Source organism: Opisthocomus hoazin, chromosome 14 (assembly GCF_030867145.1).
Source record: "Opisthocomus hoazin isolate bOpiHoa1 chromosome 14, bOpiHoa1.hap1, whole genome shotgun sequence".
NCBI classification, from domain to species: Eukaryota; Metazoa; Chordata; class Aves; order Opisthocomiformes; family Opisthocomidae; genus Opisthocomus; species Opisthocomus hoazin.
This window is the reverse complement of record NC_134427.1, coordinates 11,095,526-11,121,699: the sequence shown is the minus strand read 5'-3', so window position 1 is coordinate 11,121,699 and position 26,174 is coordinate 11,095,526. Positions and strand designations below refer to the sequence as shown.

Sequence of the window (26,174 nt, the reverse complement as noted above, 5' to 3'; positions counted from 1 at the left end):
CAGCAGCTCTGGTCCTAGGCCAGCGGCTGGTCACTGAGGCTGGACCCATCCTGTTCGGCTCAGCTATGTTGTCTTCCCACACTCAGATGAGCAAATCCTGCAGCACTGCATGTTCTGTAGGAAAAGAGGCGAGGTTTTCAAGGGGCTGCAGTGATTCGGCAAGCAAGAGGGTGCTGGAGGAAGGAGCTGTCTTCTCCCCTGCCAGGTACCTGGACAGGGGTGGGTGAGGTGCAGGTGCTGCTTCTACAGCTGAGGAAGAGGCATTTTGCTCGTGCTCCCAAGCAGGTGATCAGTGAGTAAGGCCAGAAACCAGGACCAGCTCTTTCCCCAGCCCTCCCTGCACCTGCCCTGCTTGTAGCATGGGCTGGAGGAACCTGCGCTGGGGCTGGGCTAGCTTGTACTGGGCCAAGCTGGTGCCCAGGCAGTAAAATGCCAGGACAACTGGTGCTGGGCAGTGACACCAATGCCAGGATGAGAGGTGCTGGGACAGCTGCTACCAGGCTTGGCTCGAGAGTACTGGGACAGGCACTGCTGTACCATCATCTAGCCCCAGCGAGGGCTGGGCACAGATCAGGGCAGCTGGGTGTCCTGCTCACTGTGGTTAACCGTAGCAGCCTGGCTCCCTGCCAGCCATTTTGCCAGCCTCTCCCCTGCCCCTGCGACAGCAGCTCTGTTCCCTCCAGGGCCGGGATGAGCCGCAGCACCAGTTCTGCGCAGGGCTCACCGCTCCGGAAGCAAGCAGTGCATCCGCAGCTCTGCACAGCCCGGGGCTGGCTCCCAGCATCCTCACCACCCACCATCGCTCTGTGCTGCTGGGGAGAAGGCAGGCTGCTGGCTGGGGGCAAAGGGCTGCCCGACCCCAGGACACGTGAAGCAGGTTCCCTTTTGCCCCTCGTCTCTCTCAGTTTGTGCACAAGGAGCTGGCCTTGCAGGAGCCGGGGCAGCTGCTGCTTGCTCTGGCGTGCAGAACAAGCAGCACTGGTCACAGCAGCAAGATGAAGGGCTCCATGGGCTGTCAACCCTGACCAGAAACAAGCACAGCTGCTGGGAAGGCCAGGGGAAACTGCCAGCCTCAGCTCCCTGATGAGAAGAAAACATGCCCACATGATCTCAGAGCTAGAAAGCCAAAGATGAAGCAACCGTCTGCTTCCGTCTGGGCAGAGCCAGCAAAGTTACTATCGCGTCCCAAGGAGGTCCTGGAGCAGGTAACTCAAGTACGGGGGATTATGTCACCGCAGAAGCCTGTAAGAGTCTTGTTGACCAGATACTTCAGGGTAGTTCTACGCCCACATCAGTAACTACAGCTTCACTTTTGAAACCCATGAACCCATCCTTCACCTTATCACCCCCTCCCGCTCCCCTCCTGTGCTCAGCCACGCTGTGAAGCTGTTGCACTCACGGAGGGCCAGGCTTTGAGGCTTCCTGGGAAGGGCAGTGCAGGCACTACAGCATTCAAGGTAAGCAGATGACTAAGCCACAAGTCTGGCAACTTCCATGCTTGGGACCCTGCCCTGGTGCCCGCTGTGCCCTTCATCCACTTGGACTAGGATATTCCTCTCTATTGCTCTGTGGCTGGAAGGAGCAGAACTACTGGCACATGGGGTACCTCTGCTCTACAGGAACCCTCCAGGATGTCCAGCACACCCGCGTGGGAGCCAGGCCACTGTGACCTTACCTGGAATTACTGAGGGGAGGACGCAAGCACACGTCCAAAGCAGTCACCGAGTTCCTTGCAACAGCCTGTAGCACAAAGGCATGCTGTCAGGCACAGCCAGGACTGCTTTTGTAACAGCCGAGCCGTCCCCAAGCCGTGATGCGGGAGGAATGGTGTGTCCCAGCCTGTAGAGAACAGCAAGCCATGCTGCAGCAATGGTTACTGTCACAGCTCCTGCAACCCACCCATTAAAAGTCAGGCCTATGGCTGCTGGTCTTACCACAGCGGTGGAGGGGGGAAAAAACCAGTACGTGGGAGCTGGAGACAGACTGTCCTGCCACGATAGGTCTGGAGCAGGCAGCATGCACCCCACCATCTCCCTGTTCCTCAGCCTGCCTTCCACATGCACCAGCTACTCCACCACAAAAGCCACGAGAAGCAGGGCAACAGACTTCCCCACTGTGCTTTCACACATGGTCCCATCACTGGTGGCACAGGAGAAGTGTTCATCAACCAGCAAGCATCTGGGGCAAAGCAGGTCTCTGGCCAGAAACGAAGCTGAGCAGAAAAGCTGAAGTTTTTGCACTAGCTTCAGGTAGTGTTGCTCTGTAAGTAAGTACTCCATAGGCCAAAATGCTTATGGTGGCAACTCGGGAGAGCTACAAGGTCTCCAAGACTGCAAGAAAGGCTGACCTACTGCAGACAAGGTGCTCTGAACCCACAGAGCTGTTAGGACAGAACACAGCAGGACTTAGTGACTACTGCAGACAGCATCACACATATCAAAAGCAACCCTGAGCCAAGGCATCCAGGTCCCAGCCTGGCATCTATTCTGTGATTTGCTCTCCTTGGCAATGCTGAAGTGCCACAGGGCAATGCTCAAATTGGCATAAAAAGTATTAACAGCTACTGGGGGGAATGCATGGTCCCCTATTCTATGTCAAGTTTTGAACACATCCACTCTGATCCAATCAACAACTGAAAAATCCACCCTTGGCACTTTCTTCCTCCAACAGCACCTACTGTTACGTGCTTGCAGGAAGCCCTAGGAAGTGCCCAAGGAACAGATGAGGGACGGACAGACAGTTCCGTTAAGGATGGATCTCCTCCGAATTCCCAGTTTATGGAGATTGGCTTAAACCTTGAAGCAGGAGCCTTAAGATCCCTTCCAGAGTTATTTGCATTAACTGATTTAACACTATTCTCTTTCAGTAATATTCTTTATTATTGAGTATCCAAGGCTTCGAATGCAAGCTTTCTGGCCGTACACATACTGTGCTATTTCATGAATAAGGCTTTCTCCTCGGTAGTTTTAAAAACACCTCTGACTTGCTCTCCACGTGTCTAACCAGGCCAGTGGAATCCATGCTCTACACTCCTTAACCCCCATTTCTCTCCAGTCTCCTTACCTGCCCCCAATCCAGCAAGACTGAGGCTCTGAACTGGTCTAACCTTCTGCAAGACCTCTCCTGGGCTGTGGTGCACAGAGCAGCCCTAGGGCAGAGGGGGACAACACGTTCTCCAGCCTCATCCCAGCTGTGAGCAGACAGCCCTGCTGGAATAACACGCTAGTTTGATTCAAGGGCTCCACCACATTCCTCACAAGCTGCTTCACTGGCTCAAACTGTATCTGCATTTCTACTTGCCTTATGTCAAGGAAGCATCCCTTAAGGTATCGGCTGAAGCCTTCTCCTGCCCAGAGAGGCCTCTTCCCCACTTGCACACCTCTGAGCAACCCCAAGGAATGACTCCCTCCTGGCTTCCACGCTGACATTCATGTCCCCTTTGATGGGCAGACCCAAGCCCTTATCTTCCAATATAAAAAAATGCTTCTCAGCTGTAGCAACCTTCCTTTTCCTATGAAGGATTTGGGGTATGCAAGCTCACTCACATGCTCATCTGTCCTAAGTAAGCATCAGCCTGTGCTTGCAGATGGGGTGGCTGAAAGAAGAAAAGTAGCAGCAAATCCATCTCTCTATTCCTAGAGATAACTGGTGGAGTTGCTGACACTCAAAACTGTTTAAATGTAGCTATATAAAATGAACGGAGTCATCTTCTGCACTCAGGTCTAGAAAGGCAAGGATGACTCCACACTAGTCCTGCAGAAGTGGGAATGCCCCAGAGTCAGTTTTAGGGCCTGGCAACCCCCTGGGTCCCCACGCACTGCCAGCGAGTTGTAACAAGGGGCTCTACACACTGCAGAGCACACTGGAGCCTTTGCAGGCTGTCACCCTGCGACTCTTCCACCTATGGCCAGCTAAGGGGCATCGCACCGAGGGGCTGGCCTAATGGGCGAGGACAGCAGAGGAAAGAAGCCAAGGACAAGGAAAAAAAAAAATAACTGGTCCTCGCCAGGGAAACAGAACAAACCACACGAGACACAGAGCAGAGGATTACCGTTTTTATTTGTCAAACATTCCCCCTAGTCTAGCACATTCTACAGTCTTGCTAGCACAGATGGTAACAAAGAGCCTGTAATGGTTCAGAAATTACACTGCTACAGAGAGCAAACAAAAGCAGAGATTTATTATGTAAAAAAAAAAATTGTGAGAAATGGTTGAAAGGGTGCAGAGGGGATGGGGTGGGAACTACGTCAGCCAATGGTGCCTGCCCTGCGTGCAGCAGATGTCTGTGCTAGCAATGCAGCAGCCCTTCCTGGGATTGCACCAGGTGAAGACTCCCCTGTGCTGGAAGCATCCCCACTGCCTTGAGAAGGCGGCTCCTTTCAGGAGAGGTGACCTATCTTCTATGCAGCCGAACCAAGACACTGCGGGGAGCACCACAGGGTAGCACCACGCTGAGCACCACAGCACCAGCCGCGAACATCCCCTTCTATCACACACCACACCACTGCCTCGGCTGGAGAACCATAAATACAACATCAGCCCTTTCACCTTCAGCTTCTGCTGCCTCTTATCCCTGCTTTACACCACAATATTACATGTGATTTTGATTCCATCAGATTGTTTTTCATCTACTACAGACACACCCAGGTGCGGGGAGACTTCAAGGCTAGTGAAAAGAGAGGATCCTTTTCTTAAAGGCTGAGCAACTGTGGTGATGGGTTACCACATGCTACCAGGCTTTCACACAGACAGATCTTTCAGGCTCCAGGAGTCACCTCTTGCTTGCTTTTCCCCACATTAATTAGAACATGTTTTTCATTAGATATGCAACTGAGGCCAACCCTAAGCTACCCCTGTTCATGCTCATGTCCCAGAGTTGATTGATTTGTTGTGTGTTTTTTGACAACGGGTCCAAACTTGCACATTATTTTGGTGACAGTCTGGGACACCACTCCCAAGGCACTCCTACCCATGGCACCAGACATAGGTTTCTCATTCCTGGAGCAAGGCTAGCCCTGAAACATTTGAGTGTGGCTATAAATAAGCAACTAAGTAAGAAAATTAACAAATGATGATTTACATAAAAGCTTTCTAGGCATTTCCTTTGGAAAAGCTGATTAGTGCTACTTGCTTCTAGTATGAGCCTCGTTTATGAATACACCGGGGCTCTGGAATGCTCCCACTGCTTTCATTCCTCTCACTTACCAGGACGATTTGACTGCTGTTTTTAAAGCAGCACAGGATAGGGGATGACTTGTTTTTAGACACACCAACAAGGAAAATTAAGGGCTCCAAGAAGCTTTCGATATTCCAAGCTCTCACAGGAAGCTGGGAGTATAGTAAAATATGCTTAAGTTATAAAGAAGGCTCAAGCAATTTGCTAAACTCTGGTGCAAATAAAAGCAACAAGTCTACCTCCTACTAGGCTCCATGGGCCTAGGTACCCGAATCCTTTGCAGCCCAGAGCTGCATGGTGGCTTCACACTGTGCAAGATGGCATTTGATCCTCTGGAGATGAACAAATTTGTTACCCAAGCTCAGTGTGGACAAGGAAACCACACACAGCACAATGTAAGGCTTCATGCCAGGAGTCCCCTGCCCACTCCCCTCAGGCACTTATCCAGGACCATCACTCCCCATGTCACTGGCCCCTTCCCTCCCCACCCAGCTCACAGCTGCCCTCAAAATCCCAGCCCAGTCCTTCATTAGAGCAAAACTAGCCCACAAGCACAGGGCCTGCAGTGCTAACACAGAACAAAGATCCACCAAGACACTATCCTGAATCCAGCAACAGTCAGTAGCAAACACTTTGGGCAAGAATACAAAAAACTGGACAAGTACTGAGCAACCCCTGCCAGGTACAGCCTTTCAGCAAGCAGCAGTTTAGAAACTTTAAAGTCTCCTGTGTCCTTTGAGGAAATATCCCAGGCTAGAAAAGCTCAAGGTTTATAAAAAGGAAGTTATGTGAGAAGGGGCTGGAGAACTCCCGAATTCTCTGCATTCCTGCCCTCTGTGCCCATGATCCAAGCTATCCTGCTACACATATAAGCAAGAAAGTTAAGTTGCCTGCCTGAGCCTGCAACAGTACATTCATGGTTTACTGAGCACTCCCAGAGCACCCTTAGTCTTCTGAACACCATCCTCAGCACTAGCATGCTCTCAGGCTTCTTCAGCCACTGCCAGCTCTGTTGCGTTGAGGAGACAGAGAGTACATGCACAGACTGCTGCAAGACAGACACATCACTGTCAGCACACTGGTACAGCAGGACCCCAGCCAGAGGTGCTCTGGTGTCCAGTGCTGTCCCCAGGACAGGCGATTCCCCAGGAGTGTGTCCTGGGAGTATGGGGAAAAAAGGAAAAAAATAGATAGGTATTCTATTCCTTATTAAAAGGACAGGGACAGAGTCTCTTATGAACTCACATTGTAGGGCACCAATCATGAGGAGCCTTGGTATACCTGGGCTGCAGCTCTTTCAGCTGGAACAGGCTGAGGACACGCACTAGCTAAGAGTATGTCAGATCTCCCTGGGGCACTACAGAGCCAGGCTCTCTGCAGCCAGAGATCAGGCCACATCCCCAGTGCTGTCACACCTAGGGACACCTTGGAACAGCCTGAAGACAGCACTTCTTCCCCACAGACCCACCCAGCCAGAAATGGCTCACCGTGGATTTGCAGGTCTGAAGCACTGGTTACTAATATTGCCCTTCCTATTGCTTTGGGCTGTTTTCATGAGAAACAAGCTAGAGATTCACGTGTAACATGACCACACATACCAGTGTCTTATCCTTTGATACACGGCTGTGAAGAACAGGCAGCCAGTCAACTTGCTCTAGAGATGACAGGACTCATTTCACCTCAGGGCTCAAGCTGACAGAGTGGCATATTATGTGCCAGATAACACAAAACTCGCCAGATCTATTTAGCTGAAGCCCAGAACGGCTGATTCTTACGTGTAGCCCACACCATCAGGTGTCTGTGGAAAGGGCATCTATCCATTGGTGCAACGAATTAACTGAAGTGAGAATATGCATCCATGACACAAGACCCCAAGGACTGTGATCCCAGCTTAGGATCTGCCTTTTTGTTTGTTACAACGAGGTGTGGCCAGACATGCAGACTGTGGGTAAATTTGAAACATATCACCATGAGGTCTGCCATGAAGACAGCCTTCAAAGCAAAGGTTATCAAACTATTCAAAGGCTCTGATGGCAGAGCATGCTAAAGATAAGACTGTTGAAGACTCCTTGTTGCAGGTAACCAGACAAACCACGCCTGTTCCTATTTCCACTCAAATGAAAATGAAATGAAATCCATGAAAACAGAGCAGGCAAGGTGGTAGAACAGTAGGGCTCATCGCACTGCATGATACAAACCTTCTGAACAGAAGCCACTGTCACCTTCAGAAAGGACTGGAGAGGCTTTCTGCCAGAACAGGCCTACCAGAACACCATAAAAGCACTGTGACTCCTACACATTCTGCCACTGCAAACACCGAAAAGGTGACATGAACATGCCAGCTAATGCTCTGAACTAATCTCCAGACTCCTAGCTTCCGTCCTGCAAGAACAAAGAGACAGGGCAGAATCCCAGGCACATCCCCAAGGGTGTGCCTACAGGCTTCGAGTTCCCCAGCAGCAGCAGAAACTTCAGCAAGAAAACAAAAAGCTTCAGAAACCAAAAAGCGAGCTACCAAATACAACTGATCTTGCCCTCCATAAGGGCTACCCAGTGTCAGCAGATCTAGCGCGATCCAGTCCACACCATCTTCTCAGCAGACGAGGGAATCTGTCCTATGTATCAGCTGCAGTCCAGCTATTTCAGGGATTAGCTGAAAATGAGCACGCTGTTAATGATTAGCATTCCCTAGCATTGTGCTCTCAGCTTGGCAGGAGTGCCCAGTCGAGGAAAGGGACTGAGTAGCTGTGGCTGAACGTCATGCCACAGAGGCACCTTCCGCCTGTTCTGGGGAGAGCAGCCATTCCCCAATTACACTGTGGCGCCCTTCCCACTTTTCCGACGACATTTTCAGCTTCTTGGCCCAAAATGCCTCAGGCCTGTCCCCTCCCATACTGTAGTGTTATCTGGTATCAAAGGGACAGATGCAGCAAACGTGGGTTTTTTTTTATCCAATAATCTCATTTTCAATTAAAATATATAATATATATTTAAAAAGGTTTAGAAAAGCTTCTATGTAATTTGCAACTACTTTTACATATAGATTACAATAATGTACAACTCTTCCCCAAGGTGGTTTGAAACCACGGGGACTTGCCAATTCTTTCCCCTCAATCATACATTATCAAACATCAAATGCGTTTGTTCCTAACACAGCTCTGAAAAAGAAGTCTGTCAGTGGTACCTTCTCAGAGGGAGAGATGCCTAATACATCTAATGGGGACACACTTAACATTGGCTTCATATTCACTGTAGAAAGTTCCCAGATTAGTAAAAAAATATTTCATCTATAGAAAATGCCCTTCTGAAAAGCAACCAGGGCTCTGTTAAGGCCACACCCAGGCTTTCCATTTCTCTGCTGTAGCAAGACAGATCAGAAACAAACCCAAAATGATGTTTTTATGTCCCAGAAACAGCTATTAGCACCTGTGCTTATTTTACAGCAGCCTGGTGTATCAGGAAAGTGCCGAGAACAGCATCGGGACTTCTCAAAACATGCATCTGATTCAATGGGGTTTAGTTGGCACAGTGAAAAACTCAATGTCTTCCTGTTCCACTCAGGTGGACAAGAGGAAGCCTTCTACGCCACGATCACCACCCTTCCCTGCAGAACGACGATGGATGCTCTGGAGATGGGCACACTGGAACCAGCCCCTGAAACAGCGCACCCTTTCCCCACAGGGCTTCCACCAGCAAGCTCCCTCCAATTCCTCTGCGAGTCTGTGAGATACCAAGTGCACGTCCAGTGGCTGAATGAAAACATCCAACTACTTTGGCCCAGAGGGCAAGCCAAGCGAGAGCAGAGCCAGCCCTCTGCCAGTCCGAGGCACTGGGAGACTTTCTGCCATAGCAGAGAGAGGATAGCCATCGAGAGACTCCTCCAGCAAACCCAACTCTTCACACAGGAAAACTCTACTGCCTCGCACAGAGTCTTCCGGCTGCGGTCTTTACCAGGGCTCCTCTTTGGACATGTACAGCCCAGGGTTTCTCCAGATGGTCCAAGGCAGGGTCAGGTTTGTAGGAAGAGCTGTGGCACATAACAGGATTATTATTTTTAAACTCTTCCTGTTGCAGCCAGGTACAGGTTGCCCCTTCTTCCCAGGTGGGCAGCCCCTTCTGCCCAAGGCATGGTGTGCTGGGAAACTGAATCCAACATACTCCATTCTTTTCTCTGCCAGGGGTGGGAAGTGAAGTCAGAACCCGATGTTCAAAACCTGAAGGACACTAGGAAGAAGAAAAACAGAGTGAATGGTTAGATCTCAGCTTCAGTGGGAATCCTGGATGCATAGATAAGGAGTTAATTACTATCAATCAGCTCCTGCTGCTCAAACGATGCCAGCTTCCAGCAAGGAACAAACACAGATCTCAATGGAGAGTCAAGTAGAGGATGCAACTGCTCAGCTCCAAGCTTCAGAGTTTGAGACAGAAAGACACAACAAAAGCACAAAGGTCAAAAGCAAGCGCTCCTCCTGCAAGTTGACAGCACCAACAAAGCTCTGCAAGACAGTTTAAAGAAGAACTTGGCTAACACCAGAGGCATTGCAGGAAAGCAGCAAGGAAGAGGAAAATTACTCTTCACCTCAAGCAACCACAAATATCGATTGGTAGGGAAAAGACTAAAAAAGGGATTTTTAGAGATCACACACTAACACTGTCTACGCTCACTCGCTTAAAGAAATCCTGTATCTACCTACAAATGATTAAACATTTCTAGATATCTCATTCACCTGCAAGTCTAAAGATCCCTTCTCAGCTCTTCTGCCTCACCGCAACGAAGCTGCCACATCTCATTCAAACAAGCCTTGGAATAGGTCTAAGCAGCCTTAAGACACCAACTTGCAGAAATACATAGCATAGTGGCAGAGGAGCAAGCCCGAAGTCCCTCAGCTGCTCAGAGACAGCCAGGTGCCCACCCACATTTCCCACGACCGGAATGGAGGACACTTGCATTAAGTGCTGAGGATACAAGTGGCTGCTCATGACTGAGCACCTGCATGCCATGGTCTAATTCCAGGTATGGCTACCCTTTTCCCATGACCTTGCTCACTAAGGCCCCTGTAAGTCACTCGATGGCTTGCACATCCAGTAGTGCCTTAACCAGTGAATGGCGGGCTTACAATTAAGTGAGCTGCAGCTACCAGACAACCGCAGCAGAAATTGTAGAATTTATCTTTTTCCTAGTCAAGGGAAGTGTTCACATGCAGACCTTCTTCCTCTGCCGCTAACAGCTAGGTTTGTGGGTGCTGCATTGCTGCTGGGCAAAGTTGCAATGTTTGATCTGTAATCTCCAAGTAAGGCAACAAAGGGTTCAAACACTGCTGGTGAAGCTGTGGACAAGCTCTACAGCATTTAATTTGCAAGAAGGGGGTAAACTCATGTCAGCTTTGAGCACCATGGGCAACATCAACTAGCTTGTCTCCCCAAGTCCTGCAGAGAGTCTAAGGACTTATTCCCAAAGACCTTTTCTTGCCTACGAAGAGAAATATTTCCCTAGATCCAGCTTCATTCTGACTGTTCAAATCACAGAGTGTGATCACTGGCATTTATTGATGAGCAGTTTTTGCTCGGCATTACATCCATAACTGACCCAGAACACTACAGGTTAAGCCCACAGTAAAAAGGAGGACAGCTTTAGGTTAGCGATCACTTAGAGTAGCTTTTGCCACTGTGAATTTAACATGGAAAAAACACATTCATAGAAAGGATATGAAAGGAAAAAAGCCTGGCCCACTGGAACAATATATAGTGGTAGCCATGCTTTCCCCGAACAGTGATTTCCAAACAGGGACCATAATAACTCACTGCAGTAACAGATTCGGAAAAGGGAGAGATGACACAGTCTTGACCTCCTCACAGACACTGATGTCTGCAGCCCACTTGGTTTTGGAACTGGTAAATTTGAGAAAACATTCTGCCTTTTTCCCCCCCCAAGGTCCTCCCTGGCCTCCATGAACACTCCTATTTCGCTCCATGTGTGCCTGTTTCCCCTTTCTTAGAAACCGGACCCACCTGTGTCTCGGCAGTGTTTTACACGACACTTGCTCTCCTTTGGGGAAAAAGCTCCCCTTCATCCCACCCATGGATTCCAGGATACAGGCAAAACTGAAAAGCTTTGCAAAGCTCAGAAAAAGCAAACGTAATCTACGGACAGAACAAAAGGCTTGAAACAAAGCACGTTGAACACGGCATCACTCCTCCTCCAAGTGCAGTACTGCTGCTAAGAATCGGTCACCCCGAGGTGCGTAGGAGCCACGCTTTCTGCTGAAACACGATACTGGGGCAGAACTTGTTCCACATCTTGCTCCTTTCTTAGTGAGCGTGTCCAGCGTATTTCCCAGAATGTATCACTTCAGCTGCACACATAAAGCAAATCCAGGGGTTTTAACATCAGATAGCTCCTCTGTTTTGCAATTCACATGCTAAGTATGGAAAATTAATATGGAACAAGAACACAACCATGCCGTGAAGAGTTCATGTTCTCCCTCTTAAGCATTTTGATTATAACCACATCTTCACCAGTACTAGACCCTACTCTTTGACAAACTTTCCCTCTGCTTCTCTGTTTTACGCACTTAAAAAATAATCTATGCCTGGCATTCTGTAGACAGAGGTCTTGTCTATCCAGCCTAGGTAATTAATGCACCCAGGACAGCTTACATTATGTTTTGAAAACACTCCTGTGAAAAACATTTCACCCCTGCAAAGTCAATGTATTCCCCAAATATGATGGCCTGCCCCAGCATGGCATGAAAAAACCCAAACAAAACAACCCACCAAAGCTCAGAACAATATCCAATGGAAACACTGCTCAAAAAGCCACAGTCTCTGTCACTAACTTGCAAACAGTCCTAACGCAGATGAAGGATGCCAGTGTTTTGTCAACCAAATCTGTCTTTTAAACCAAGTTGCCATATTCCACCTGAAGTTAGAATATTCAATTTAAGACAGCCAATTCAGCAAGAGCACGGTTAACAAATGCACAAGACTATACAAAGCCCCATAACAAAACAGAAAAGCTTGATTGACCCTCCCTCCAGTAAAGAGATCTGTTAAGTACACACAGAAGCACGTTAATAATAAATTAAATCCTAAGCAGTGTGGTGGGATTTGGAATAAGAGAGAATTAAATAGTGTTTAAAAAGTCAATATATAGTGGTGTATCAGTATGTTCACAGGGTTTAAGGACCATCGGCTTAAAGGACAGCATTTCACTTTGTCTAGACCTAAAGCACTTGTCTAGAATGGTTGTACTGGAGCAGAGCAGAAAAATATTTAACTTATCATCTGGCCTCCAGCATGGACAGCAGCAGAAATCACCAGAAAATTTAGGTTGAAAAGGGCCTCCAGAGGTCACCTAGTCCAAACCACCTCCAGGTTACTCAGGTGCCTAGGAGAGAGTATGAAGGTCAAGTATGTGATAATTTCACTCAGTCTCCATCATTTTGAAGCTCAAGGGCTTCCCGTAACGGAAGCACTATCTGCAATTTGCCCTTCTGCCTGCTCAGCTGGCCAGCATTAGGGGTTGAATTTGCAACACTAACAAATACCATATCTGCCTCCTAAACAGGGAATATTCTTGGCAAGGCTTCCACTTTCCAACAAATATCCAGCCTATGCTCCATTCCACAAAAGAAACTGTCCATTTTCTGTAAGCTAACTGAGCTCCAAGTACGAAGTACGCCTTCAGCTCCACTTCTCTAACTCTTCAATGGCCTCAGTGGTTAAAGAGCTTCAAATCAGGGTGTCATGCCCTCAGAGAATAAGACATTTTTAACTCTTGTTCTCACATACAGCATTTGCCAAACTGACTCTAGAAATTTTTGTGCAAATATGAAAGATCGCCAAAGAGGCAGCTTTGCTGTGCACGTGATAGCACTAACACATCCTTCCTGCTTCCATCTCCATCCACACTGCATACTCCCATTTCCCATTCCAACAATGGGTACATAAGCAATTCAGTAGTTAATGCTGATGAACCAGCTTACCAGAGTTTACAGACACTATCCCAGATAAGGGAAGGGTAGAAGGCCTGAGAACTGAGAGTAATTGCGTCCTGCTACACACCGGGCAAAGCGGGCAGTCATGACAGACACGCTTTGCAACTAGACATACTAGAAAATTTTGCAAGAATAATAATAACCTGGATAGAAACACAGCATGTGCTTAGCTCAGTTCAACCATTCCGTATATACAGGATCATGTCTTTATTTATGGAATCAGCATATGCTCTCATGTCAGCTTCAGAGCTATAGGCATTACATGGCAGAGACTGACATGCTGAACATAGTCATCTTTGGTAATGAGAGACAACAGGAGTTTCATTTAGGTTGCTGCTCTACTCCATAAAGGCGTTTGCTACTTGGTAAGTTACATCTACCTATCTTTGCACAGCTGCTTCTCCTTCTAAAAGGGAATGCAACTCTCCCACAAGCTTTTTACTCAAAGAGCACCCGCGCTTCCAAAGAGGTATCTTTAACTGTTACAGTTGAGCACAGGAACCATCCCAGACTGGGCTGTTCCCACTATAGAGCTGTAGCATTTTACGTGACTACACCTACCTTTTTGTGCTCCTGAAGTTAACTTGGTACCCAGGTATGGTTGGAGGCCTGCGAGGTGCTGGGATAGCTGGGAGTAGACAGAATTGGTTCAAAATTAAAGTCCAGTCCTTCTCCATCCATGAGTTCGCTGTTGATTATGTAATCCATATCACATTCAAGGTTCTCCATGTACATGTCAATGTCCAGGTCAATGGGCAGCCTGTCCTGATTCAATCCCAAGGGAGCAGGGCTAGCAGAAGAAAGAAGCAGTGGGCTGCCCAGCTGGGCCGACTGGGCAGTTGTTGCAGAAACTGGAGCCTTCAAACTGGTGATGCTGGCAGTGTTTTGAGGAGATGTTACTATGGGAAGCGCTGATGGCAAAACACTGGCACTGACTGGTTCTGCCTGCTGCTCTGTAGGCTTTCCTCGTGGATTGCCTGAGCTCATCTTACTCTGGGGGGCTTGTCCCCCTAGAAGCAGAAGAGTTCGGCTGCTCATCCTGCTACCAGTCTGCGGGAGAACTGGATCCACCTGAGTCATCATAACATCCCTTGGAGGCGGAGAGCTGGGTGTCAGAAGAGCTTCCAAGGTCTGAGGGGCAGAGAAATGGCTGACCGAACTTTGCAGCGAGATATCAACAGGGTTAAACAGGGAATTGCCAAAAGTAGTGGTCTGACCAGCTGCATTTGGGCTCCGCAAGGAAAAGCTGGAATCTCTCTGGATCTGACCACTCGAGGCAGATTGCTGGGTAGATAACACAGATGAACTGGGAGACATCAAATTTAACCCATCAATGAGCTCAAGCTCTTCAGTCACAGTTGGTGGAACATTGCTGGATGCACTGGAGTACACTAGAGAAGGAAGCAGCTCTTCATCGTGGAGGTCATCCTGCTCCGTCAGGATAGGAGAAAGCCTGGCACTAATGGTGCTTGCATTGGAACTGGTCCGAGGCCGGAAGGTGCTCCACACGTCAGAGTCCTCATTGCTTCTCGACGATGGGCTCCCAGGCCACTTAGGGAATTGGGAGCCAGGACTGTCAGCAGTGGATTCTGGAGCAGACTGGAGAGGAGGCTTCTTTTTGGATGCTTTACCTCTGACTTTTGCGAGTTTGCTGCTGTTGTCCATGGAGGCAGCTCTTCTTCTTGGTGCTTTTCCACTTTTACCACCCTCAGGATTGAGCATCCACCAAGAGCTTTTCCCTGTGGCTTCATTATGGACTTTAATGAACTTGCTGTGCAGAGACAGGTTATGTCTAATAGAGTTCTGAAAAAAACCCAAAACAAAAAACGAAAAACCAAGATATGAGGACCTGACAGTTGACACGCCTCCCACCTAGAAACCTAACAAGCATAAAAGCATTTAGACAGTATCCAGAGAAGAAAGTTGTCACAAAGACCTACCCGTAAAAACCTGCTATTTCTGCTTGAACATGCTTGACAGCACTAGCAAGCAGTGTCATGTCTCACTGCAGCACCAACGCTGAAACTACCATGACAACTTGCAGCTTCCAACTAGCAAAATACTAGCACAAAAGAACTTTTCAAGACCATACTAAATATGCAAAAACTAAGCATACCACATAGCAAGTCAGCAAATTCTCAAACACAGCTTGCAACTTCAACATCAGCCTAACTGGAATTTGAGCTAATGTTGCTCCCACCCTTCTGCCAACCCCATTAGCCACCATAAGCCTGGCTGAAGCTTTTAATTTTAACATGGCTAGCTTTCAGACAGATTCGAGCACAGCACAGCAGTGAATCAAACAGACCAGGTGAAGAGAAATGGTGAAACGCTTCTAATTCAGTATGCCCATAACCATCTTCACCCCCAAACCAGAGAAACAAGAGAGAAAATGTGGAACAAGAGTCCTAGCAATCCTGGAGCCTGCCAGGCCCACTCTGCAAGGAGGCTGTACTCTCTCCTCTGCGTGCGTTTCCAGTGGGGTAAGATGTTCAGCAGATAGCGCACTCCCACACAGCACATGCCAGTTTTAGGCTATCCCATCTTTCCGTTTGGCAAGGCGCATATTCCTTGCCTCTCACAACCCCCTTTTGGTTTAGTTTTGCTGGAAACTGCAAGCTAACGTTATCTGTACGCCAGCAAACTGAATTTTCATCCTGTAGCTGATAAACTCCGCAGTATTTTAGAATCAGCAAGCAATAATCTCATTGTTTGAGCAGATTCTCCATAAACTCCCCTGGAGGCCCTGTGCCGTGCATTTGTTTGATATTTGCATTTAATTTGTTCAAATGGTCAAATTACACATCATTAAAAGATGCTACACTGGTAGCATAACAGCAGTCCAAGAGCAAAGTATTTTTCATAGAAGTTAAAATGTATATAGCAGCCTTCAGCTCTCATGCATGCTCTCTTAATTCTGAACAAAGTTAACTCTGCTTTTATCACCCTTTCCCACCACCTCTGAACACAGTTCTTTCCTGCTTGCTACCTTCCCTCTCCACACCCTTTTCCTCTTGGACAAGTCCTCACCATGCTAATTTTGGCCACCTCACCAAAAGCACTACTCTAGTACAAAGCAAATGTAAATAAACCATACAGGCAAAGCGGAAAGTTTTCATGGAAATGGAAGGAGATGCGAGAACCAGCTTGAAATACGACATCTTGGAATAAGACTAGCACTCACATGAAGAGAGATATGCAAAGCCTGTTACCTTTTATGAAATAGTCTCAAAGCACTTTTACATGTTACTGCTAAACTGACATAACGACTAACAGCTGTAGAAACTCCTTCCTTCCTCATCTTCAACCTCTCTTCATCCCATAACACAAGCACCTGTGACCCTGAACTGGTTCAGAGAGCTAACCCAACTGAAAAGAAGCCCTATCCTCCCTTGAAAATTACTTTTCCTGCCTCTTTCATCTCCGCCTGTTTTTTGAACTTCCTCACTGTGGACGTTAAGCACCGAAAACTAAGGAAGAGAACAGAATGTGTGGTTGGAGGCAGAGGAAAAAAACCCAAACGCTTCTCACATTAGGGTTAACTGCTGTCAAAACTGCAATGCCCAAATTATCATTTTCACATCTCTCCCGCAGACTCTGCGAGGCAGCTCACCACTGCAGCCGTAACACACCTGCATGACTGAGCTCGCCTGCATAGTGGAGACTCAAGTCCAGAGAGTTCCACAATGCAAGTGAGCAGATGCACCTACCAGCCTGGGTGCTGTGAGACAGCACAACAGATTCTCACTTGCATCCTGCATGCTCCGCCGCACCAGAAAGCATGGATTTAATACACCTAGGATAGGGAGGGCACCCTCAAATCTCTTTGAGAAAGTGAGGGACAAATCAATTATGCTAAGATAATCACAGAACTCCAGGTCAAGCCTGACAGGAGAGGAAACAACAGTGTTCAGTCACCCAGGCAACCCTGACGTACTTCCTTTCTCGATGTTAAGCAACTCAAACCAGAAACATATAAATGACTTTAATTTTTTAGATGCTCCACTTCAGCAGTGCGGCAGGATTCCGGTTGGTCTGAGCACCTGCAATCCACACAAGGTCCTGACTCTGCAACATCTTTGACCGTAAAGAAGCATGACCTGAAGGAAGAGGCACAGGCAGGAATCCTTCAAATCCTTAGGTGCCTCTTCAACAGCTAGTTATGGGTGGTTATTGCTGTTTACTCAGATATCTTATAGAAGTTCTTACGGCTCTATGTTAAGTACTGCAGTGAAAAAAAATGCCAGCCTGTGTCTCTGATCCATCACAGATCAAAGATGATTCCTGTAAACCACATTCAGACAAAACCATTCTGAAATCAATGACAGATATTATGTAAAAAATTAAAGTTTGGCTAGAGACATTGATTGTACGCTGAAGGGTGGACGATTCACTATTTCCCAACCACTTTGGGTACAAGCTAGGACATATGGACCAACTACAGAACTGTGGCTAGCAGCACACACAAACTATTTCCTAAATCTCAGTTACCACAACACTAAATCTTCTTTGATAAAATGTCCTAGCCCTATTTAAAGGGCAGGAACACTCCTCAACATCGTACCAGGCCTGCCCCACACCAGCATCAGTGCTGCTGCAGACCCTGTCCAGCACCAAGCAGTGCTTTGGTCTTGGGATGGGGAATTAGCCATGGGAGCTAGGAGTACAACCACACAACTATCCTGCCCAGTCAGCCTGCTGGACAACTGCCACAGACACCAACATACCACGGAAAATACACGAGTGGGTCACACAGAAGACAGAATGCCACTGACAGCCTTTCCAGGGGACTACACGGCTTTGTAGGTAAGGCCAAGGTTATCTACCATAAAACTGAAGTTTTACTCAGAGCAGGCCAGAACATTCAGGGTGGTTTGTTTAGACTTTAAGGTTCCTCACACTAAAGCCATCTTAAACTCCCCCTCCTGCGATGTACTTTCTTCTAAGCACCAATGTGACAGGAGCAGAAGGAGGCTCCCGTGCCCTGCCCGGAGCAGCTCATCCATGCAGCAGTGGTGCATGAACCGTGCTAGCAAAGCACTCGGGGCCAAGCACAAGCTATGCTGAGAAAGACACAAGAAACACTAGCTATCCTTGAAAATTTTGTGCTTGCCCACATTCGCCTGGATTTTCAATCACTGCTCCCTAGCACCAGGGCCATTCTCCCAGGAAATGTCAAGCTTCTACTACGAACCAGAGAAGCATCAGGTTTCTTAACAAAAAGTCTCTCAAGAATGAGTGACAAGGGTGGTGGTGGGGGAAGCAATCACTGCAGCTGCCTGTAATACACTCTCACTGCCTTGGAGGCATACAAAGAACATGGTCACATCCCAGCGCAGGGCCATGTTCCAAAGCCAGGCCTCTAATTGTGCTGAATTACCATTTGCCATGGCATTCCTGGGAGGCTGCAAGGGGAGAACGCCCTGCCTGCTGCATTTGTCAGTGCCTGCCCCAGCGCTCACCCGGCCACTTGGCTCCAAAGGCTTCAGCAAGAAGTCTTCGTTGCAGAGATTTTGCGAAGTTATGCTCCAGCGAGTAAACAACTGCTCCAGAGCCAGGGAGCTAAAACATTCCCCCAGCAACACCCTTCCAGAATGAACACGTGAGCACAGATGTCAAGCTCGACAGACAGAACTGTATCTTTAGCAATAACATTTTCCTTTCTGTAATCTTTCAATAAGAGCCCATAAGAAAAAAATTCTAGCTCTCTAAAAAGCAAAGACTGAGGAGATTTACAAGTTTACCAAGACAGGCAGGCATACAACAAAAGCTGTTCAGGATTAGCTAGAGCGGAAGAAACTTGTTGGAACAAGTAATACCAGCAGCCGAGGAGCAGCCTTCTCTGAGGACTGCCTGGAAAATTAAGCCATGCTGCAAGGAGTAATCTTTCAGCAAAGCAGATTTACAGAACAAACTGCCAGGGCGCAGCAAAGAGTAGCAGCAAAATCTTCAGGTAATTTGACTGGGATTGCACAGGGCAGACGGACTTTAGCCAAAAGACGAGCTCTCCCCTACTCGTAAGGGAGATAAAGCTTCAAATGAAAAAAAGACATCTTCCACTTCCATACTTATTCAGGGCACTACACCTTGTTTGGGAGAAGGGGCTGCTGACGTCACTTTAATGAGGACTAAGTACATGTCACTACATCGCAGTGGTGGGCCCTCACCACAGTTGACCACTCGTCAAGAAGTTTTATCCCACTTGAAAAATAGGACACTTGGTGACCCCACACTTGCACAGTCATCCATGCACGGCCACTGGCCTCATTTTCCACACCCAGCACTTCACCGTCCCCCCATCCACACCACCTTGCCATGCCCAGCTACCTTCCTCCCTCCCCACCAGGCCCTCACCTAGGCCAGATTACTTGCTGTGGCCAGACCATTTAAGACCTAATAGGACTAAAACGTAAAAGATTCTGTTAAAAGAAAGACTGATGGACACAAGCCACCCATGCTCCTCAGATTCCATGCTAGACTCTTCACTACAGCCTCTGAACAACTGTCATTCTGCTTCTGTCCGTTATTTTTCCCTCCTGCTTTAAGAAAATCCAGCTAGGTTGTCAGCAGCCGGGACAGAGAACATCTCCCTGCTGCCAGGACTACGCACATTGCTAACATCGCATGAATGCATCTGGGGGCATACGAGGTAATGGCAAGAGCCCAGCAGTTTCCACCCACTCCCAGCTACTCTGGATCCAAACAGCCAGACCCTCCTTCCCCTCACAGGGCAGCAACTTCCAAGAAACAAAACCAATCCCAGTTTAATACAAAGCAGCACCTACACCACCACTAGAGATTAACTGGCCTTAAGTTAAGTACCAACAACGACAGCAACATCACTATTCTGATCTGGTTTAGAATGTGCATTTCTTCATTTTTAGTGTCAGAAGGTTTAATAAGGAATTGTATAATTTCAGAGACATGGACTTAGGAGTAAACACTATGGGCTTTCTCAGCACGGTCAACAGAAAGTAGCCTTCTTCCTCCACAGACTGAGGTCAATGGGTCAGAGCAGCAGAGAGACCAGACTCTAGACTGAGCCTCCCCTACACGCAAACCTGTACCAGGCTGAAGGTCGGGCAGAATTATACTTTGCTCAGAGCTAAGATGCTGAGTTTAAGTTTCATGTTTCCTTTTGCTTTATGGCATCACGTCAGTTATGTCTCAGTGAGTAAAGACAGGGAAACATTTTGAACATCTTCTCAAACCATTATCTTGAAATTATCATTGCCAAGAGTCAAAAGCAAACCTGCGTAAAGCATTCCTACCAGATGTTCCTTTCTAGATAAAGGGTTTCTCTGTGAAATTAAAGAAAGCTCTTGTGGTAGTGATTTGCGTTCTTACCTGTCCATGTCAAGAAGCTACATTTCTGACTAGTCTGAGGCAAAAAATCTTCACAGATACAGGGACACTGCAGCACAGTCCAGATGGATATAAGCAAATAGCTAATGTGATTATTTTAGGAACTGACCATTGCTTTTTTGGAGATCTGACTACAGAAAAAAACCAAAAGCTGGCTGAACCGTAGTCAACACGCCAACAAATAGCAAATTTTTCATCTTCACCAAAACAAGCGTTCACATAATTTTCTATCCACTGAACTGGAGTTTATTTGCAGGGCATAAGGATAACCTGGCAGAACCTACCAGCTGCAGCACAGCAGAAATAGTCCAGAAGATTGACAGGCTTGCTTTTGTCTGCTAGCCTACTAGCCTTTCATGGAGAGGCTTCAGAGGGCCACAGGATGAGCAGCTGCTCCAACCTGAGGGAGCTCTGCACATGCTCTGCCAGGCGGTCAGACATCCTCAGCTCCAGGAGAGGCTGGGGCCTTCAGAGCCAGCACTGTGGCACTGGAAGCCACTGAAGTCACTCCATCACCACAAACTGAATGGCAGGGTACATGCAAGGAAGGACCCAAGAGCCCTCAGCTAGGTGTCTTGATCCATCTGGTCAACAGTTACTATCAACTACAGGCAATATGCACATAACACAAGCATGGAACGGAAGGGTTTAAAGTAAAATGCTGTAATGAAGATTAAGAGCTAGCTGAGTTTCCAGATGGATGACACCTTCTGTTCTAGACAAGCAGAATGCTTGGTAAATTTTAATTCGTAATACAGCTGCTTGAGTTGCTGCACACACACACACGTTTGAATCGAGGTGAATGTGCAGTACCAGAATGCAGAGGTGTGACTTTAGCCTCCCACAACTAATGCAATATTGCAGAATCATTTGGTCTTTCCTTTACACTGCACACACAGGAAATATCTGATTTTTGCTTCAGTGAAGTGTCTTTGGAGGGTGAAAAGGATGGTTTTAAAGTTCATTCTGTCCCTACAAAGGAAAAGACACCAGCTTTGGTACAACACACAGAATGTTTCACTGAGCGAGACTAGTCCTTAACATTGCTTCTCATTGCGTGAAACTTGCTCATACTTCTGGATGCGAGAAACGCAACAGCCAGTGCAAACTGCTTCAGTGGGGTCTATGCACTTCTACTTTATTCAAAACCCTCAGCACCTTCCTCCCCCAAGTAATTTCAAAGCCAGAAGGAATTATCCTCTTATGCACGAAGCTGCTTGCAGAGCACCAAGGGGAGGATTACAAAGAAGCCCCACGGCACACCCCTGCAAGGACACTTCTGCCTTTGAGGCTGGTTAATTCTTAACTTCAGCTGAGTTACTGCAGGGAAAGGACAAACTGCACACCCAGCAAATCTGTCCTTTACAAAGCACTCGAAGCAGTCAAGAACAGCAAACACCACCTTCCTCGAAAACACAGATTCTTCCGGAATTCACAGAGGTTACACCCTGGCACCCTCTAACAGCTGTATTTCCCCCAATTGTATAGCGGAGCAGGACAACTGTAAAGTAATTATGAATCAACAAGGAGTCTATGGGGTTTGTACCGCCTAAAGTAGATCGAAAAAAGTTTTTAAAGACCCATTTCTTGTAATTTCCCATTTAAAATTCTGTTAGAACTACACTACATACAACTACGACCTAACATCAGTATGGCTCTGCCCAAACAACACATAAACACCAGAACTCTGGGAGCTGTAGTACTATCTTAACAGGCACCAAAATGCTACATCGGTATTCAGGAGCACCTCCACACTAATTTCCTTTATCCAAACTCCTTCAGTTCAAAACTGAGAAATCAATAAGGCTAAGACAACTCCAGACGTTTTTCTTTTAATTTACCAATCAAAAGAGATGCAAGCAGAACTTCACAGTTCTAAAAGTAACAAGGAACAGCAAACCCAAAAAAACTCGACAGGCCCATTCCTCAACTGAAGAGACATCTTTGGTTTATTCAGTTTGTCTTAAACATAAAACATGCACCTACTGAGTTTACTCTAAGTCCACAAAATCAGACTGAACTAATTTGATTGATTCCACATCTTTAAAACTGTAAATGTCTAACCGGCCTTCATCTCATGCACCTTGATGCACACAGACTGAAGCAAAACAAACAAAACCTCTTGCAAATCTCTAACTGTACGTTAACATCAAGTAAGACTAGAAATGAGAGCTCTGTGGTCACATGTGATGGGGGACGCATCCTGCCAAGCCCTGCCAACGGGATTTGAAATAGTGGGCAGGGAAGAAAACTGAGCAGAGGGAACATACCACAGCCCACTTTGCCTCTCCTGGGCACCTAAGATCAACCATATACCTCCTACACACCAGCCCAAACTTTGACAATGTTTGTTAAAAATGAAAACAATTTTTAATGAGAATTTCCCCTGGCATTCGAACAGTTTCAACTAGACATGGCTTTCTGTTTGCTGGGTAAAGTCAAGGCTTTTAAACTGCCCTGATCATAGGGCAGGCCGATTCCCACCACAGCTGCTGTCACTCTGCCCTCCCTCATCTTTCCTGGCACAAAGTTTCTGTTCTCTTGCCCTACCAAAGCCAGCCTGAGTTAGTCAATTCCCAGCATGAAAAACTGTAACAAATTTCACGCTGAAAAGTCATCACAGAACAGCTACAGCAACAGCGTCTGAGCAGGGACTTCAACCCTCGTATGTGCAGAAATTCTCACCTTTGCCTTCCTGCAAGATAAACCCAACTGTACGTTTCCCTAAGTGACACATGATTAAAACACAGAGTAAAACCAAATACTGACAGTCCCGTTACACATGAATGAATCTAACAAAGGAACAGCCATACTGAATCAAGGCAGAAGTCTACCCATTCCAGCGTCCAGTCCAGCAGGACACTTCACCATATTCCAACTTCCCCACAATATCTGGTGATGCATTTGAGAAGCCACACTAAACTTCAGCCTCAGGCACTACTGCCAAACAGAGACAGACACCTCCCTGAAGAGGAAATGCACCAGTTCCATCAACTGCCTGCCAAAACAACATGACTCCACACAGCAGCAGCAGGACCAGGACAATGCGCCCAGCCTGAGAAGGCAAGAACTATCTTCCAGCGAGACCACCAAATCTTCTGAAGAGAAAGAAAATGCACCCAAGCACTGTCCTAAATCAGAACTTAATGAGGATTCAACCAGCACAAATGAGAAAAAACAAAAAGCCAGTTTTAGTCTAACTACATGCACTTTCCGGGAACTGTCAGTGAGCCAGACAAACAGGAAAGGTGAAAACTTTTGTCTCTACTTGTGCCAACCTATGCTGTGACAGCTGCGTCCCTCTCACCATGTTCCTACACTCTCTCGAGCAAACATTAGCACTCATGCAACTGCATGGTCTGCTACTTCACAGAGCTGAGCCAGTCAAAAACTAACCTACCAGAAAAAGCTATAATTTTTTTTTTTTTTTTTTCAAAATTAGCTCTCTGTGCTGACTTACTGCTCGGTCACACAGGCAGAGGAACACGTGGCTGGAGTCACGGAAGCCTCAAACCACACTGGCTCAAGCTACTGCAGAACCGCGGTGTGGCTGCGCTGCTGACCAACACCCGCAAACAGCGAGGGACGCTGCAAGCGAGAGCATGGCATTAGGCGTAACGCCAGGCCGCAGAGAGAGCAAGAGATCGCACTCTGGGCTCCAGTGGCCGTGGCATCCACTGCGCTCTATCAGGACAGCCCGAGGGACTATTTCACCAGCCGGAGCTGGCTTGGCTGAAGAGAGCGGGAAGACACCAGCCTGCCACCTGCAGAGGACGGGGACGGAGTTCAGCTCTTCCAACAGAACTCTGCGCGTGCCTGCTCCCAGAGCCAGAGGCGCGGCCAACGCTGCGGCTCTGCAGCAGGACACCGCTCTCCCTCCTCCGAACCCCAGCAGAGCTCCCCGCCCCGCACAGCCGCAGCACCGGCACTGCTCCGGGACACGGCACCCCTTCCGAGGGAGCCTCCCCAAAGCCGAGAACGGCTGCTAACAAACAGTTATTTGTACTGAGCTTCAGCGCAGTCAGACGGCAGAGAACCACGGGCTCGTGTTTAAAAACCGGCAGCAGCCTGGCGCCGGCCTCCGAGCTGGTGCTCGCCCCTTCCTCGGAGAGCTTCGCCCCGCACAGCGCGCGGGGAGCGGCCTCGCCGCTCCCCCCGGCCCCAGCCGCACAGGGCCGCCCGCGGGCAGAACCCGGCCCGCACCCGCCGGCCGCGGATGCGAAGCCCCCGGCAGCGGCCCCGCGCAGAGCCCGGCCGGGGGCGCGGAGCGACAGGCCCGCTCCCCCACCCCCCCCCCTCCCCGGCCCGCCGCGCACCTTCCAGCCGGCGGAGCTGTTGCTGTCGCCCTTGTCCTTGAAGTAGGGCACGGAGCGGACCATCCACTCGTAGATCTGCGCCAGCGTCAGCCGCTTCTCGGGAGCGCTCTCGATGGCCTGGCTGATCAGCTCGGCGTACGACTGGTTGCCCCAGGCGTTGCGCCGGGAGCCGCCCTTCCGCGCCGCCGCGCCGCCCGCCCGCGCCCCCTCGGCCCGCCCGGGCCCCGCCGCCGCGCCGCCCGCGCCCTCCTCCGCCGCGCCTGCCGCGCCACCCGCCTCCGCCGGGGCCGCCGGCAGCTCGGGCCGCGGCAGCGGCCAGGTGCAGGAGCGCGGCCGGCTCTGCGGCTCGAAGTCGGGGTCGATGTCCGGCGCCGCCGCGGCGCTGCCCGCCTCCGCCATGGGCGCCCGCCTCAACGCCGTCGCGGGACCGGAGCCGCCGCCCCGCTGCCGCGCATCGGGCCCGGCCCGCTGCCCCTTTGTCAGACCCGGGCCCCGCCGCCGCCGCGCCGCTCTGTTTACCAGGGAGCGGCGCCGCGGCCTGCGCCTGCGCGCGCGGGGCACGCCGGGAGCGGTAGTCCCGGCGGGGCGCTGACGGCCGGCCCTGCCCTGCCGAGAGACTGCAGCACCCAGCGTGCCCTGCGCCTCCGGGGCGCGGGGCGTGGCGCGGCCCCGACGGGCGCGCGTGGCAGGCAGTGCGCCCGCGCGACTACAGCTCCCGTCGGGCACCGCGGCGGCCGCGCTTGCGTAACCCGCCCAGGCCCGGCGGCCCGCGGGCCCGATGACCCCGCGCCGGGGGAACTGCTGCTCCGCCCGCGCGGGAGCGCGCTGCGGCGCTCTGGGGTGCGCGGGCCCGGGACGGCGGCTCCCTCGCGCTGCCCCGTCACGGACGGGAGCCTGTTTCCGGGACACGCCCCAGCGCAAGGCGTGATGGGCCCGCGTGCCGGTCACGGTCCTTTCGTCAGAATCGCGGCAACCAGGTTCCGGGGCTCGGGCACTGCCCGCTCCATACAGCCTCCGGGGCCGGCCCACCCTGGACGCTGTAGGCGCAGTCCCTGTGTGCATCTTCCGCGCCGCCCCCCGCTTCCCAGCCCAGATTCCCAGCGCGGCCGACTGGGCCTCGGGCTCTGCACCGCCCCGCGGGAGCCCAGCTGGGTCGGCACCGGCGGCGCGGGGCAGCGTCGAGCGAGAGCCCTGCATACAGGTTCCGGGGCTGCGCCTGTCACGCCCCGCGCCCTGAATAACAGCTCGGGTTATGCTGGTGGCGGCCGGGCAGAGGCGCTGGCGTCCGCGGGCGGGGCGGCGACTGAGGCACCCCGAACC

General features: G+C 49.6%; 1 protein-coding gene across 1 annotated transcript; it reads right to left on the bottom strand.

The window, feature by feature from the left end:
• Positions 1–4,042: 4,042 nt before the first annotated feature.
• FOXO4 (forkhead box O4) lies at positions 4,043–25,378 on the bottom strand. Its single transcript, XM_075435540.1, has 3 exons — positions 24,855–25,378; positions 13,735–14,976; positions 4,043–9,400 (listed from the first exon to the last, which is right to left on the bottom strand). Exons 1-2 carry the CDS (start codon positions 25,251–25,253, stop codon positions 13,753–13,755), a joined length of 1,623 nt encoding a protein of 540 aa, XP_075291655.1. The 5' UTR covers positions 25,254–25,378; the 3' UTR covers positions 4,043–9,400; positions 13,735–13,752.
• Between the last annotated feature and the right edge of the window lie 796 nt (positions 25,379–26,174).

Excerpts from the sequence above, each read along its gene's own strand:
- FOXO4 (XM_075435540.1), bottom strand. The coding sequence starts at position 25,253 with ATGGCGGAGGCGGGCAGCGCCGCGGCGGCGCCGGACATCGACCCCGAC. Across the intron at positions 14,977-24,854 it reads ACAGCTCCGCCGGCTGGAAG|AACTCTATTAGACATAACCT; the intron begins GTGCGCGGCGGG and ends GGTTTTTTTCAG.